This window comes from Hemicordylus capensis, chromosome 1 (assembly GCF_027244095.1).
Source record: "Hemicordylus capensis ecotype Gifberg chromosome 1, rHemCap1.1.pri, whole genome shotgun sequence".
Lineage (NCBI taxonomy): Eukaryota > Metazoa > Chordata > Lepidosauria > Squamata > Cordylidae > Hemicordylus > Hemicordylus capensis.
In genome coordinates this window covers 135138921-135155688 of record NC_069657.1, presented here as the reverse complement: position 1 = coordinate 135155688, position 16768 = coordinate 135138921, and the positions used below count along the sequence as shown (strand labels likewise).

Sequence of the window (16768 nt, the reverse complement as noted above, 5' to 3'; positions counted from 1 at the left end):
CCTAATAAAAACAGGAGTCACAGGTGAATTCTTTCAAAAAACACACAAAGTTTTTGTAACCTCTCGCTTAGATTACTGTAATGCATTGTACGTGGGGCTGTATTTGAAAACGGTCCGGAAACTGCCGCTGGTACAAAATAGAGCTGCGAGATTATTAACTGGGACTGGACTTTTTGATAGTCTTTTGCCAGTATTTTGTCAGCTGCACTGGCTCCCAGGCCATTTCTTGGCCCAATTCAAAGTGCTGGTTTTAACTGTTAAAGCCCTAAATGTTACCTGAGACAGTGACTTGCCCCATATGTCCCAGTTCAGACTTTAAGATCTTCTTCGGAGGCCCTGCTCTGAGTTCCCCTGACAAATGAGGTGAGGTGTGTGGCTACTAGGGAGAGGGCCTTTTCGGTGGTTGCACCCCTTTTATGGAATAGCTTCCCCAGTGAGGTTCACCTGACACCATAACTTTGTTCTTTTAGATGCCAGGTGAAGACCTTTCTGTTCACCAGGCTTTTAAAATTTGATTTTTTTAAAACTACTTTTAAAATTGTTCTTTAGTTATTTTGTATTGTGGTGTGTGTGGTGATTTGATGCATTTTGGAAGGGCGGTATAGAAATTGAATAAATAAATAAAATAAACGTATGTGTGTTTATTGAATGTTTTAATGTGTTATGAGCTTCACAAATAACAGTTTGTTATGGAGTTCCTAACAAAATTCGTGGTGGTGGTGGTTGTTAAAAAACACACCTCAAGGCTTTTCCTTCAAGGAGCCCAGAGTGCTGTACATGGCTATGCTCATTCTAACAACCACCCTGTTGGGCTGTGTCTCAGCCGGCCTGAGAGATAAGTAGTGATGTGCACGGTCCGGAGAAGTCCGGACCGGCACCGAAGGGGGCCCTTGTTTTTAGGGCGGGGAGGGCTTGCTTAGCCCTCCCGCCTCCTTGCCCCCGCCAGCACCCGTATTGAACAGTATAGGGGTGCTGGAAACCAGCCGCCCCCCCCGCTGCCGCGGCCGCGGCGAAATAACCCCCAAAGCCAGCCAGCCCTCCCTCCCTCCCTCCCAGCTAGCTGCCCGCCCACCCACCCACCCACCCGCTCGCTCACCCGCTCGCTCACTGCATAAGAAACGAGAGGAGCTCCGGCACAGAGCTCCTCTCGTTCGGAAGGCCTCCTGCAGAATGGCGGCTTGCGCGCGCGCGCGCGCATGCGCGCACCGCAAAGCACGCCGTTCTCCGGAGGCCCGGTCTACCCGCCGGGAAAGGGCCGGGTAGACCGGGCCTCCGATCGCTGAGTAGACCGGGCCTCCGATCGCCGGAGGCCCGGTCTACCCAGCGATCGGAGGCCCGGTCTACCCGGCCCTTTCCCGGAGAACGGCATGCTTTGTGGCGCGCGCATGCCACCATTCTGCAGGAGGCCTTCCGAACGAGAGGAGCTCTGTGCCGGAGCTCCTCTCATTTCTTATGCAGTGAGCGAGCGGGTGAGCGAGCGGGTGGGTGGGTGGGTGGGCGGGCAGCTAGCTGGGAGGGAGGGAGGGAGGGCTGGCTGGCTTTGGGGGTTATTTCGCCGCGGCGGCGGCGGCGGCGGGGGGGGGCGGCTGGTTTCCAGCGCCCCTATACTGTTCAATACGGGCGCTGGCGGGGGCAAGGAGGCGGGAGGGCTAAGCAAGCCCTCCCGCCCTTAAAGGCATACCCCCCACCCGGACCCGGACCAGGCAGGGCCGGACCGGTCCGGCAGTTCGGCCATTCTTTGGAATGGCCGCCGGACCGGTTCGGGCACACTGCTAGAGATAAGTGACTGCCACAGTCACCCAATGAATTTTATGCCTGAATAGGGATTTGAACTTGGATTTGCCCTGTCCTAGGGCAGGCAAGTTCAACCCAAGGCAGTACAACTTCAGCTTTCCTACAGTTGTTGGACTACAGCATGTAATCCAGCATCTGCAGGAGAGCTACAACTCACATCATCCCATACTATTGGCCACTGTGCCTGGGGATTATAGAAGATGTAGTCCAAAAAGAGCTAAAAGGCCAAAGTTGTGCAGTCCTGCTTTAACCACTACACCATGTGAAAAAATCGAGGAAATAAAGAGTGAGTAAATTAATAAACCTCCTCACTTATTATGATGCTTGGGGCTTCATTCTATGCTCCCTCCTCCCTCCACAACAGCTGTGAACTGCTCCTTTGTCAGACTAGGGGCTGCTGGGGTCATATTTCACTTGTCTAACAGTAATATGTTGAATGCTTTTACATCTGATATGGCATTGGCAGAAGAAGGTTATGGGGGGGAAAGGACTTCTTACAAGAAACTTAGATAGTACCTGACCCCAGCAACAGCTATTCATGATGAGAGCCAGCTAGGTATTCAGAAGAATCAATGGTCTTTTGTTTTTTTACTTACCTTTGACAATTACAGGTTAATCTGATGTGGGGGTGGGGGGGTGGGGTGGGTGGTTCATTCCCACTGATTTCTGTGGGCAACAAAAGCACTGATAACTTGGCATGCAGGTTCCTGCAGGGCAAAAAGTGCTTTTAAAAGGGCTAAAACTGGCAGAAATTGGGGGAAGAAAGTGCCACACTTCGTTCTGTGGGAGCCCAGCTGTCCAAAAGTGCCCCCCCAACACCAAACTGTGCCCATTCTTCCATAGCACAAATGAACCACAAAATGACTCCTTTCTTCAAAACATTGGCTGGAAATGACTTCTGAGATAATTTCCGGCCATCTAGGAATGCAGTATGCTATTGTCAGGTCTCAATTCCCCTGACATATGTGAAAATGTGATTGTTGGGACTGAGTGTGCAGAGGTCCACATGTAAAGGATTATCAGCACCTAGGACGTAAATTGACCCAGACAGTCTCTGTGAACTAGCAAGAGCAATGGGCTTCTTTTGTGGGCTTTCTTGATTGTTTCTTTCACATTATAATATAAACACCAGACTTCAGCCAGACTTCAAAGGGCTCCATGCAAATGCATCAATCCTTAAGAGTTTGGGGCTTGGATAAATTCATGGAGAACAGGTTAGTCAACAGCTACTATCAGGCCTATCAATAAGCTATCTCTAGGTTCAGAGGCAGGATTGCTCTGAATACTAGTTGCAGGGCAGTAACAGCAGGAGAGAGGGCATACCTTCATCTCTTGCATGCAGGTTAGGAATGGAGCTGTAATAGGGTATTCGGGTTCCAAGAACCCATGCAGCCTTTCTTCCAGGGCCATCTTGCTTGCCCGTTCTCCTTCCCATGGCATGGTGTGCTGTGCTAGGAGCCCACTAGCGCTGCTCGAGGGGTACAGTGAGGGTGGGAATCGGTACCTTTGGAAAAGCTGCTCACCTCACCACTGCAGGCACCCGGCAGTCTCTGGGAAGCACAGTGGCTGACCCAGCAGCCTATGGGGAAGCTGCCCTCCCCCTGCCACTCAGCTGGCCTCTGTGCTCCTATGATGGTCAGGCGGCCTCCCTGCAGACTGCTGGGTCAGCTGCTTTGCTTCCCGGAGACTTCTGGATGCCCACAGCGGCAAGATGAGCAGCTTTTTTAAAAGTACAGTTTCTCACCCTCAGCATCCCCGAGTGACACTCATGTACCCCAATGCCAGGGGCTACCCCTGTAGCCCCTTGCTGCTTCCTACCCACCTCCAGTGGCACGGCACACAGCTGGTAGGAGCATGCTGGATTTATTCAGCTGGGGGGGAAGGCTGCTGCCGCCATTAAGAGAGGTAGGGAGTGCACCACCCTTCCTACACCACTGATGTGGACTTCTCAGAGGCATCTGGTGGTCCACTGTGTGAAAGGATGCTGGACTAGATGGGCCTTGGGTCTGAACCAGCAGGACTCTTCTTGTGTTCTTATGGGAAATGTTTTAAACTCTGTGGTATTAACTGAATATAGATGTTCTTCAGATTTCACAGCTTCAGCCTAATTTTAGCTTTAGAATAAGATTTGGGTTTTTTTAGTTGTCAATAAAGCCTTTTTTCTTACCACTTTCCGAAAATATTCCCTGTGCTATGTGAGCTATCTGCTGATCATATTGTTCCTTTTCCCCCTTACTTGCAGCTTTTGACATGAAGAAAGATATAGATGCCTTAATCGCAGAGGAAAGAGCAGAAATCATTGCTAAATATGAGAAGGTAAGGACCTTGCTTTTGCCTATTAATAAGCTGTCCAGCCCAATGTATATTATGCTGGCCTGGAACCTCTGTCTCCAGCAGCCAACTAAGCTGGCTTTTCAGATATTGCCCCAGTAGCTGAGGTCTGCATTTCACCATACAGTTGCTCTGTGGGTGTTGCTTGGAGTTCTTTTCTTGTGGCAGCTGCTTTTGTGTAGTAAGTCAGATGTGCATAATTGTCACACTTTCACTGTGTGACTTGTCTGTTATCAGAAACTACTGCCAGAAATGTTTAGTGGCAATTTGGTGATGCACTATAGAGTAAGCCAGTTTTTCCAAATGACTTGTATTTTGAAGCAGCTGCCACATACAGGCATTTTAACATGGCAGCCATATTGTGAGAAGTGGCCCTAAGTGCAAATTCGTGGCTGCTAGCCTGGTCAAAGATGGATTTTATTTCTATTGCTTTTAAAAGATTCCTGTAACTTTCTGAGATCACATGTTGCTATCAGTTATGGGTTTGGATGTTACTTTCCAGACAGAGCTAATGTGATCAGTACCTTCCTGGTTGCGCAAGATTTTTGGATTGTAAACTCCAGACAGCCAGATATGTTCAGATCATCCCCTTAATGATCAATTGGTGCATCAAGACCATGTGATGGGCTAAACAGCTCACCGTGACTGCTCCTTCTGCATGCTTGCATTCAGAAGGTTCCAAGTTCCTTCCCTGGCATCTCCAAGATAGGGCTGAGAGAGACTCCTCTCTGTGACCTTGGAGGAGCCGCTGCCAGTCTGTGTAGACAATACTAAGCTAGATGGACCTATGGTTCCTATGCAGTTTGCTTCCCCTAGAGAGTCACCAAAGTCAAGATGCTCTACAATACTCTCCATCTAGGGGGAAATGACTTTGTGTGATCAGATTTAAGATATCAGGGTAACTTTCAGTCTGAGATACCATTGTCTACTTAGTGAAAACTATTAGCAATCTCAAGAAAATAGTTAAGTAGTGGAGAGAATTCATGCTCACCCTCCTCTTTTTCCTAGGTAGATGTCATTGTTTCACTCAGACATTCTCATTATTTGCCTTTTGAATAGATTTCTTGTGTGGCATCTTAACAGGAGAGTGAGTTAATTGCCCAAACTGTGCTTGCTTTGACTGTGTGCACTTTCTGTGCTGTGCTAGCAAACAGCCATTATCTCCATACTCCTTAGGCTGAAACTTTAGTAAAGAATTCCAGGCTTAAGACATGATAGTAAATTTACAAATACTGAGTCTTTTATTACAGATGTCTGTCTTTGGTATTTGTTCCTCCCTACATGGACTGTGTAGCCTCTAAAGTTCCTGAAGGCGTTTCTTCCAGTTTGGTGCCAAGGCATAGTGTTGCGGGGCGGGGTGTGGGGGAGAGAGAGGAGGAAAAGAAGACTGAGAGCCTGTAATGGTGACATGTTTGATGTAATTTCTGTAGATCTGGGATACTTGCACACAACTGAAAGGATAATTTATATCATGGCTAAATGGCTGCCACACTACAACAATAGAGATTAATAGCTCATATTCAGTCATCACTTTGCTTATTTTGCCTTTTGAGCAGATGTGTAGCAAAAAAAATCAGCCCAAGGCTAAATGTGCAAGAGTAAAAATATCATAAGAATAAACACTGTCATCTTAAACTTTTAAATTACTAATGCATGTCTCTTAAGTTATTAAAAATGTTACATTTCACTGTGTTGTGCTTATCATGTCCTTGCCCCTTTATTTACAGGGAAGACATGAAGGGGCTCAGATTGATCCATGGGAAGATGCTGACTTCACTCTCTATAAAGTCACAGACAGATTTGGGTTTTTGCAGTAAGTCCCCCTTTTCTTTCTTTTGATGAAAGTAGTATTGAGGGTTACACCAATACCTACTAGTGATGTGCACGGTCCGGACCGGCACCGAGGGGGGGGGCTCCCTTTAAGGGCGGGGGGTAGAACTTACCCCTCCCGCCGCTCTTCCCCCTCCGGCGCTGTAGCGTTAAGTGAAGTTTTTGGGGCGGCAGCGTTCCTCGCTGCCGCCCCTACCCCCATCGTCGTCAGTAAAGCCTTTGTAAGAGCACTCTTAGAGCAGCATGCATGTGCGTGCGGCAGCGCGCGTGCGCCTGTCACCGCTGTGCGCACGCCCCTACGTGACGGCGACGTGCGCTGCCGCATGCGTGCTGCTCTAAGAGTGCTCTTACGAAGGCTTTACTGACGACGACGGGGGTAGGGGCGGCAGCGAGGAACGCTGCCGCCTAAAAAAACTTCACTTAACGCTACAGCGCCGGAGGGGGAAGAGCGGCGGGAGGGATAAGTTCTACCCCCCCGCCCTTAAAGGGAGACCCCCCCTTGGTGCCGGACCGCCGGACTGGTCCGGAAGCCTCTTACATGGCCTCCGGACGGGTTCGTGCACAACCCTAATACCTACCATCCTCTCAGTCTATTTACGCAATTGAAGAATTAGAGGTGACTGTCATGATATGCCAGGTGAGGTATGTCACCACTTTGCCTTCAAAAATTAGCTCTTCGTGCAAGTGTGTCAGATAACTTTTGATGTAGTCAGAATTCCTGTGAACATGAAAGTCCTTTTAAAGAACTTCAACTGCTGTTACAGCTGCTCTTTACAGGGATTCAGGTAGTCCATGCTGAGGAAATTCATGGGCCCAATGCTTTGCTGTCTCATTTGGAGGTAATTTATAGGTTCATTTTTTTTAAAAAAGGAGTGGCCTACATCCATACTAAGAGATGCTGTGCATCCATGCATGCACAGAAGGGGGCATCCTTTCCATTGCTCTCCTTTCCCTCTGCAGCCACCTGAGCCTCCTGAAATTACATTCATGAGGGTCCTGGATCCCACAGGAACAAATTCTGGGGAGACACAGGTGTCTGAGGAGATGGGTATGGTGGTCACTGAGAACCACTCTTCATAAGAACAGCCCTGCTGGATCAGGCCCAAGGCCCATCTAGTCCAGCATCCTGTTTCGCACAGTGGCCCATCAGATGCTGCTGGAAGCCACAGGCAGGAGTTGAGGGCATGCCCCCTCTCCTGCTGTTACTCCCCTGCAACTGATACTCAGAGGCATCCTGCCTTTGAGGCTCAAGGTGGCCCACAGCCCTCTGACTAGTAGCCATTGATAGACCTCTCCTCCATGAAGTTGTTCAAACTCCTCTTAAAGCCATCCAGGTTGTTGGCTGTCACCACATCTCGTGGCAGAGAATTCCACAAGTGGATTATGTGTTGTGTGAAAAATTACTTCCGTTTGTTGGTCCTAGATTTCCTGGCAATCAATTTCATGGGATGACCCCTGGTTCTAGTGTTGTGTGACAGGGAGAAGAATTTCTCTCTCTCCACTTTCTCCACACCATGCATGATTTTATAGACCTCTATCATGTCTCCCTGCAGTCGTCTTTTTTCTAAACTGAGAAGCCCCAGGTGTTGTAGCCTTGCCTCATAAGAAAGGTGCTCTAGGCTCCTGATCATCTTGGTTGCCCTCTTCTGCACTTTTTCCATTTCTACAATGTCCTTTTTTAGATGTGATGACCAGAATTGTACGCAGTACTCCAAGAGTGTTCGCACCATAGTTTTGTATAAGGGCATTATAATATTAGCCGTTTTATTTTCAGTCCCCTTCCTAATGATCCCTAGCATGGAATTGGCCTTTTTCACAGCTGCTGCACATTGAGTCGACATTTTCAACGAGCTGTCCATCACGAAGCCAAGATCCCTCTCCTGGTCAGTTACCGAAAGCTCAGATCCCATCAGTGTATACTTGAAGTTGGGGTTTTTCATCCCAATGTGCATCACTTTACATTTGCCAACACTGAACCGCATTTGCCACTTTGTCGCCCACTCCCCCAGTTTGGAGAGATCCTTTTGGAGTTCCTCACAGTCCTTTTTGGATTTCACTACCCGAAAGAGTTTGGTATCATCTGCAAATTTTGCCACCTCACTGCTTACCCCTGCTTCTAGATCATTTATGAATAAATTAAAAAGCACTGGTCCCAGTACAGATCCCTGGGGGACCGCACATCTTACTTCCCTCCATTGTGAAAACTCTCCATCTATACCTACCCTCTGTTTCTTGTCTTTCAACCAGTTAGCAATCCACACATGTACTTGTCCCCTTATCCCATGACTGCTAAGTTTCCTCAGGAGTCTTTGATGAGGAACTTTGTCAAAACTTTTTGGAAGTCCATGTCTACTATGTCAACTGGATCACCTTGATCCACACACTTGTTGACACTCTCAAAGAACTCCTAAAGGTTTGTGAGGCAAGATTTAACTTTGTGAAGGCCATGCTGTTGACTCCCAGGAGGGCCTGTTCTTCTATGTGCTTTACAATTTTGTCTTTGAGGATAAAAGACCTCCCTTTGTGCATGCAGGGCAGTGTTCCCCATGCTCAGCTCTTAGTCTGGCTAAGACTCAGACTAAGTCTGCAGGCGAATGCATCCATCTGTGTACAGGGACCAGAAAGAGATCTCCCTCCTGAAACTTTCCACACATTCTGGGGGTAAAGATACCATGCTGAAATTTGATTAAATATGGAAGAAGCAAATGACCCAGTTAAATAGGAAACTTTTTGACACAGAAGGCTAATGAGGCTGTTTGATTTTTGCCCATCCATTGGGAGCAAACTGTCCCTTTTGCTAAGCAGGGTCTGCCCTGGTTTGCATTTGAATGGGAGACTACATGTGAGCACTATAAGATATTGCCTTCAGGAGAAGGGGCCACTCTTGGAAGAGCACCTGCATGGTTGCATGCAGAAGGTTCCAAGTTCCCTTCCTGGCATCTCCACGATAGGGCTGAGAGAGACTCCTGCCTGTAAGTTTGGTGAAGCCACTGCCAGTCTGTGTATACAATACTGAGCTAGATGGACCAATGGTCTGACTCAGTATAAGGCAACTTCCTATGTTCATATCTCTTTTCTGTACATTTTATTAGTGCACTTTTATTACATATTGATTCAGTTGGAATTTTTTCCTCTTTCAGTGAGCATGAGCTACCGACCCGCAATGCTCTGGAGGAGAAGGTAGGAGCTGGAAGCTTTGCTTTCTGTGGAGTAGCTGGGGGAGGTGGTGGCTGGTGGTGGCTGGTGGTGGTGGTCTTACTTTTTAATAGCAAGTAATGAACGGTTTTGTAGTTACTAACGTCAGCGACTGATTGAACTGTACATTAAAAATCCTCTTCATTCATCTCTAGATACATAAAACATCATGACTAACTCCTCATTGATTTCAGTGGTGCTTACTCATAAATAACTATAGTCTTGCCCCCACTATATTTGCATCCTATATGACCCATTGAATCTCATGAGTAGCTTGCCTAATATTCACATACATTGAGAAGAAACCCTCTAATATCCACTTTCAATATACTTTTCCAGCAAAAACTTCAGGAGATTGAACGAGTGGACAAATGGCTCAAAATGTTGAGAAAATGGGGGAAATACAGAAACAGTGAAAAGGTGAGGAAAAGAACCATGACCCATTTAGTGGCATTGCAATGCTTTTTGGTTTATTTGTTGTAAAGTGGAGACCAAAAAGTACTGTTGAAGGCTTTTTGGTTTATAATTTCACAAGTTAAAGTTTGTCTTCTAGCCCAGTTCAGCTACACACATTTGAATGACTTTCCAGAACATAGCCTTGAAGGTGGACATCTATTTACACTGATTCTTGATCCCAGTTGATTGGTCTTCTTGTTGTCAGTGCTTTATAGACACAAGCTTTCCCTCTACAGTTTCCAAAATCTGTAACATTATTTCGGAATTGCTGAATAACATGGCCTCAGGCCCTGTACAACTAGCACTTCTCAAGTTATCTGTAGAACTCCACAGACTTCCTAAGGAAACTACACTTCACTGATGATCTCCCAGAAAGGTGGGGAAGAGCGGGATATAAATGTTGTAGTTGAATGAAAAAATTGAATTGAATGAAAAAATAAATTGAAAATCAACTTTCTCGCATGCAGTCCCAAAGAGCTGCAACCAATCAGCTCCTTAGATGCCATCTGTTTGCCTTATACAGTTGGATTAGTACCTTCAGCTTTCACATGCCCAATTGTAGGTTGCTTAACTTCTGAATTTACTTGCTTTTCCTCCTTTCAAACCTATTTTGCAAACAGATTGTCTTATCTGTGGCTGTCTTTAAAAATGCCCCAGATGTTTTCTGAGAAAGCTGCACTCTTGCCATGTCCTTTGTTTTGAATGCATGTGTACATGCACATATTGGGACAAGTATGAAAACGCTAAACCAAGATGATTTGTGTATGCTAAAGATCAAGGGCAGCCCATGTCTTGGTCATCTGTTTGGTTGAGGTCTTGAAAATATATTTTCACAAGCAGTTTGCTATTGGTAATGTTCCTTGAATTGTAAAAATAGCGGCCGCTGGGTCAGGACCAGCCCCAGTCTACAACAAGAGTTCCTAAAGCATTTTACATAGTAAGTAAGTAAATGGCTCCCTGCTCCCAAAGGGCTCACAGTCTAAAAAAGAAAAATGAGATAACACCAGCAGTGGCCACTGGAGGGACACTGTGCTGGGGATGGATAGGGCCAGTTGCTCTCCCCCTAATCAATAAAGAGGATCACCACTTTTAGAAAGGTGCCTCTTTGCTCAGTTAGAAACAAGGGCGTCAACCAGGGGGTCAAAAACCAATGTGAATAGAAGGGCTGCAATCCTATGCATACTTATTTTTAAGTAAGTCTCACTGAACTTAGTAGGATTTGCTTTAGAGTAAGCATGCATAGGATCAGACCAAAACTTATTTTTTGTTTTCCATCCCCCACCCCAACCACGTTAGAGTAGCCATCCAGTGTGATCATTTTCCAAACTCTACTCTGCATACACGAGGTCCAGAAACTTTGCTTGTGTGTTTATGCATACTCTATCTTTTCCTATTTAAGTAATGTTTTATCACTTTTACCATAGTATTTCTGTGAAGCAAGTCAACATTTTTCTCCCTTTGCGAGTGCAGAACTTTGACTGTGGCCTTGTGTTTAATACTTACAATTTTTAATCTTTTTAATCTTAAAAAACAAAACAAAAAACTGCTTCCATAAGAGTAAATCAGTTGAGTTATAGCTCCAGTTGACACACGGCAATATGATAACATTATTAGTATACCATGGTTGATAATAACCAAGCTCTGATTTGGATGTTGCCAAACTTTAACCAGTCACACAATACCATTAGCTAGCTGTCGTGCACACTGCCCCACTAGCCCTTAGGTTCTGGCCACCCTGCCAGGGACTACCAGCCACTACCAGTTGAGGGTAGTAATTAGATTAATTCTTTTTGCATATGTCCCAGGTTATGAAACAAAAGTGACAGTTGATAGCTTGATCAATGAGCTGATGGACTATTCTACAGCTCTAACTTCATTTTTCTTTGACTTGCCTGATCTTTTTCCTGCTTGATCCAGCCTTCGTTCTGCACCCAGCCCTCAGTATACCATGACGTTGGCTTGGTTGTGGTTTGCTGACATGAGAAATTGGATTCTTCATTGCCTACAAGCTGAGAAATAACTTGTGGATTTTTGTGGTCCTTAAATTCCACACCACATTCAGTTTGCTCTGCAGAACATTGCTGCTTCACTGAGCATTTCAAGAGCTGGTGAGGGATCCAAATGAAGTGTAATTTACATGTACATTGCACCTAAATCGCTACCCGCAATTTGGGTCATCTCCAGGTTCTGTTTAGGGTGGAACTACCCAGATAAATTGTATCTGTAGTTGTATCTGTATCTTCTGTACTTGGTATAAAACCCCAACTGGCCTCAGCCACAAGATTTTGGTGCTTGAGGTAGAAAATTCAGTTTTATCGAACTGTACTTCAATTAAAAACAGTAAAAATAATTTACTAACATGGGGCAAACAGCCTACTCCTGTGCTGCTCCCACTCATCTGAATAGACAGTGCTCGGGAGAAAGTTTCTGAAGGACTATTCCCCATGGCTTATGCCTTGCCCACCCTGCTGCCCTTAAATGCACTCAAAATCTATTATCTGAGATGGCTCCCTAGTCTACCTCATGGCCGGGTTGAATTTGATACCTGCTGATGTCATCTGGAAATCTAATTCATAGAACTGAAAATGACCAAAGGGGGATATCTAATCTCACCTGATATGGGGTGGTCTAATTCTTTTAGATTAGATTCCATAAACTAGACTATTTTGTTCTGCAATCAAGACAGGTGCACTGCACAATAGTCCCTGCAGAGCAAATAGAGAATGGGGATACATACCTCTGCTCATTCATCACTCTTTCCAGGGAATGCAGTTGCAAACTCTTAGTTCCAGAACTTTTCCACTGTAAAAACAAACCAACCAACCAATCATTCAGTCAGCTATTTCTGAGGTCTAAAGATGTTCACGCGCCTCCTGGACCTCTCAGCGGCTTTCAATAGAATGGTATCCTTCTGGGATGTCTCGCCAGGCTGGGACTTGGAGGCATGATTATATGGTGGCTCTGCTCCTACCTGGAGGGTTGTACTCAGAAGGTGGTGCTGGGGGATGCCTGTTCCACCCCTGGGCCTTTGGCCTTTGGGGTGCCACAGGGATCTGTTGTCCCCCATGCTGTTTAACATTTGCATGAAACTCCTGGGAGAGGTCATCCGTGGGTGTGGGTTGCTCTGCCATCAATATATTGATGACACCCAGCTCTACCTATCTTTTAAGTCAGCAGACACCAGGGAGGCAGTGGATGCTCTGAACTGGGGCTTGGAGGCTGTTCTGGACTGGATGGGGGCAAACAAGTTGAAACTTAATCCAGATAAGATGGAAGTGCCCTGGGTTGGTAGAACTGATCATCCGAGTCATGAGGTAAATCTGGTCTTGGATGGGGTCACACTCCCTCTGAAAGATAAAGTCCGCAGCTTGGGGTGCTTCTGGACCCGACATTGTCCTTGGAGGCGCAGGTGGCGGTGGTATGCAGAAGTGCCTGTTACCAACTATGGCTGGTATACCAGCTGCGACCCTACTTGGAGAAGTTGGATCTGATCTCCGTCACTCATGAGCTGGTAACATCCAGATTGGACTACTGCGATGCGCTCTACGTGGGGCTGCCCTTGAAGAATGTTCGGAAGCTTCAGCTGGCTCAGAATGCTGCTGCAAGGATGCTCATGGGTGCAAATCATTCCATGAGTATTACACCCATCCTGCGGCAGCTTCATTGGTTACCATTCCACTTCCGGGCTAGATTCAAGATGCTGGTCTTGACCTTTAAAGCTCTACACGACTTGGGGCCAGAGTACCTTTCGGACCGCATTCACCCATATGAAACTGCCAGGGCCCTCTGTTCATCATCTCAGGCCCTGCTCATGGCCCCGTCAATAACAGAGATACAGTTGGCGGGGACTAGAGACAGGGCCTTTGGGGTTGTGGCCCCTCAGCTCTGGAACGCCCTCCCTTAGTGTGTTTAAAAAACAACTTACACCTTTTTAAGGAGGCATTTTAATGCTCCGTCCATCTTTTCTTATATCTGGTAGGTTCTTTAGTTTTTAGTTTTTATAATTCTCAGTTTTTAGCTTTTAAAATAACTTCTAATTTGAACTTAATACTGATGGTGGTTTTTAACCTATCTTTTAATTTGTTTACTCTATTTCTTTAATTCTATTTTATTGTGTACTGTATTTTATTGTTAGCCGCCTCAAGCAGTAGCGTACTGGAGGGGCGAGATATACGTACATACATACATACATACTTACTTACTTACTTACTTAATCTGTTGTTTGGGTGATATAGAAGAATTGCGTGATACTGAAAAAAGACAGCCCAAATGGTGCTCCTAGTCAAGGTTGTGCAGTGCTCTTGCTTCAGTATCATGCAATTCTTCTATATTAGTGCAGTGCTCTCTTGAACATTAAAAAATAGTAATTTGCACTTGGCACAAGATTTTGATTGAATTATAAATTCTGAAGAAAGATCAATTATTACTGGCATGGCAGTGTCCAGCCAGGAAACTGTGTTTACAAGCTGCATTCAGATTATCCTCCAAGCTATGATTTGGAGGATCATGGACAAGCAACTGGCTCAAACATACCCCATTTTTCAGCATATTGGATAACTCCATAATCTGCTTTGACGATTCTTTGCCTTTTTATCCAAGTTGGCAAAGTGTGTTCTAAGTGAGCATTCCAAACCAGGATTGCAAACCAGGATCAAGCCATGTATTGCCAACGTGATCTGGAGAGCTCGTTAAGTTTGCCAGCTAATGGCAAACTATGGTTTAATTAGATCAGTAAGTTTTGCATTATGCCAAGATGTTGCGGAGGGAACGCTTGAACCTCATCACTCGCTATCCTTCGTGATTTGGAGAATTGTCTGAATGCAGCCATAGCATTACTTGCGCTAGAATTTTAATAGTTTGTGTGTAGATAGGATTCCCATTCAAAAAAAAAAATGCTCTTAAAATTAGAAAAACAATTTAGTTCACTCTTGTAAGAAGTCAAGAGAGCAGCTGTCTCTATAGTGCCAAATTCTATTACTTAAGCTCCCAAATATCTACAGCAAAGCAGCTGAATTTCCTTTCAAAATGCTTCCATGTCTAAAGCATGCCAAGAGTAGGAGTAAAAACACTAGGAGGAGGAGTGGATTGCACCCTTGACACAAACCTTGTTATCTCCTAGTGTGGGCTATTGTTTTCTCTCTTAAAATGTTTATTGTGAAGGGAAGTAGATGTTCATCTATAATTAGTTATTCCTCAGGCACGGAGGCATTTTATTACTTTCATTTTGAGGAGAGGAAGGATAAGGGAGAGTTTCAGATAGATAAATAAACTAGAGGCAGTTTGTTCATTATAATTTTGTCTTATTGGACACTTAACACCCTTCAGTACTCTGAAATGAGATTTTGGCAGAGAAGCGCTGAAAGCTATTGACATGCTGCTCAATATGTTCTCATTAGAGAGAAAAAAACCTAAAATCTGCTCCTTTCTCTGCAGACACTTCTTGAACCTCAAAGTGTTTTCATCCCTATTGATCTCTAAAGCTTGGGGTGATCTCCTTTGTTCTAAAGCAGGGCTGCATAAGTCTGATCCTCCTGCAGATGTTGAACTGCAACTCTGATCATCCCTGATTGTGGCCACTGGGGATGATGGGAGTTGTCATCCAATAACAGCTAGAGGGCCAAAGTTGTGCAGCCCTGTTCTAAGATCATGGAGTCCTACTGGAGCAAGTCTGCTTTGGTGACTGAAAACTTTGTAGCTTAATTTTTCCTCATTTTCTCATGGAATAGTTTTCACCTTATAGATGGACCTCGATATTCGTGGGGGTTCCATTCCGGATTGCACCCACGGATATGGAAATCACAAATATTGAGTTAAGGGAACCTATAGGATTGCAGGGGTTAGGATCCCAGTTGGACAAAAATCGGCTGAATTTCACAGCGGATGGGGGGAGAGCATCTTACCTTGCTCTGCTGCTCCCCCTGAGTCATGCTGTGGCACCAAATCGGCTTAAAATCCGTATCTCCCCCCCCTCCAATTTTCCCACAGATAGGAGCCATTTTGTGACTCCATCAAAGAAAATGGCTGGAAATGACTTCCACGAGGTCGCCTTCCTTCCTTCCTTCCTTTCTTTCTTTCTTTCTTTCTTTCGGTGTATGTCGAGGTCAGGTGCCTTTTTCTTGACCACAGATAATCTGTGGATAACGAGGTCCACCTGTATTTTCCCCCTCATTGAATCGGTAACCTTTCAGTCCCACCAGGAATTATTCAGAGTTCACACTGATCAAGCACATAATTTTGTACTTGGGCACAGAATTCAGTATCTCACAAATCTCAGCTTTTTTGGGTAAAACATTCTAACTTTTATGACTATATAGATAGGCTTAAAAGTGTGTAGGTAGGGGCTGATTAATCCTTAGAAGCTTCCCGGATGGGGAAGACAAGTTCCAGTGGCCAGTTTGTAGGGCGTCCTAAGTATTTAATTAGTCCATTTATCCATATACATAGTTCCTTGCATCTACTCATGATAATCAGAAGTTTAAAAAAAAAAAGTAAAACCAGGAAAACCATGCATCCATTATTAATTTGAATAGGTCAATCCAACTTGAATAGGTGAATCCAACTTCTCCTGGTGCAGAACATGACTTATGTTGGTACAGCATTTCTTTCTAAGGATGTACAGCTTTGATTATACAGAGTATGAATTAATCTTTACGCTCTGCTGCCAACTATAGTAGCATCTAGCTGCTTCTGTTAAGAGAACCCAAAACCGTCTCCACTGATGGGCTGTAATACTGTAACCAAGACTGTCTAAATAAGCCCATTTATCAAGATGCACTGAAAACCTTCGTCTTCTTGGTGCTCCACAGAGAACCTGAGGGAGGGCAGGGCAGTGAAGTGATATGGAATAAGGAAAAATTGTTGTGTTGCTATTGCAGACAATTATGCAGGGATCTTGGGTGAGAATAAAATGGGTCTTTGCTTATTTGGATATTGGGCTGGTTACCTAGTTGTACTCATGTAGCCTCTATGCAGACTGTGTTAATTGGGTCACAATTCATATTGATTTGCCAGGGGAAGGGCTAACTTAGAAGCACAACTTAAAAATATAATAGTAATAAAGTTTAAAAGAGAACATAATGACTTCAGTTATGATTTTCTATTTCTAGAAGCAAATAACAGCTTGAATTGTTAGTTCAACCTTGGGAGGAAAATGACTTTACTG

At 45.1% G+C, this 16768-nt stretch overlaps 1 protein-coding gene across 3 annotated transcripts in view; it reads left to right on the top strand.

Annotated features, from left to right (window-relative positions):
- LOC128340459 (ubiquitin carboxyl-terminal hydrolase 6-like) overlaps positions 1-16768 on the top strand; it is a 206198-nt gene that overhangs the window by 108166 nt on the left and 81264 nt on the right. For all 3 annotated transcript variants that reach the window (XR_008313730.1, XR_008313731.1, XM_053285562.1), the window contains exons 3-6: positions 4037-4110; positions 5853-5938; positions 9096-9135; positions 9490-9570. Coding sequence is in view for 1 of the 3 variants with exons in the window: in XM_053285562.1 (XP_053141537.1) it covers positions 4045-4110; positions 5853-5938; positions 9096-9135; positions 9490-9570 (273 nt within the window). In the remaining 2 variants the exon portion in view is untranslated. The remainder of the gene's footprint in view (positions 1-4036; positions 4111-5852; positions 5939-9095; positions 9136-9489; positions 9571-16768) is intronic.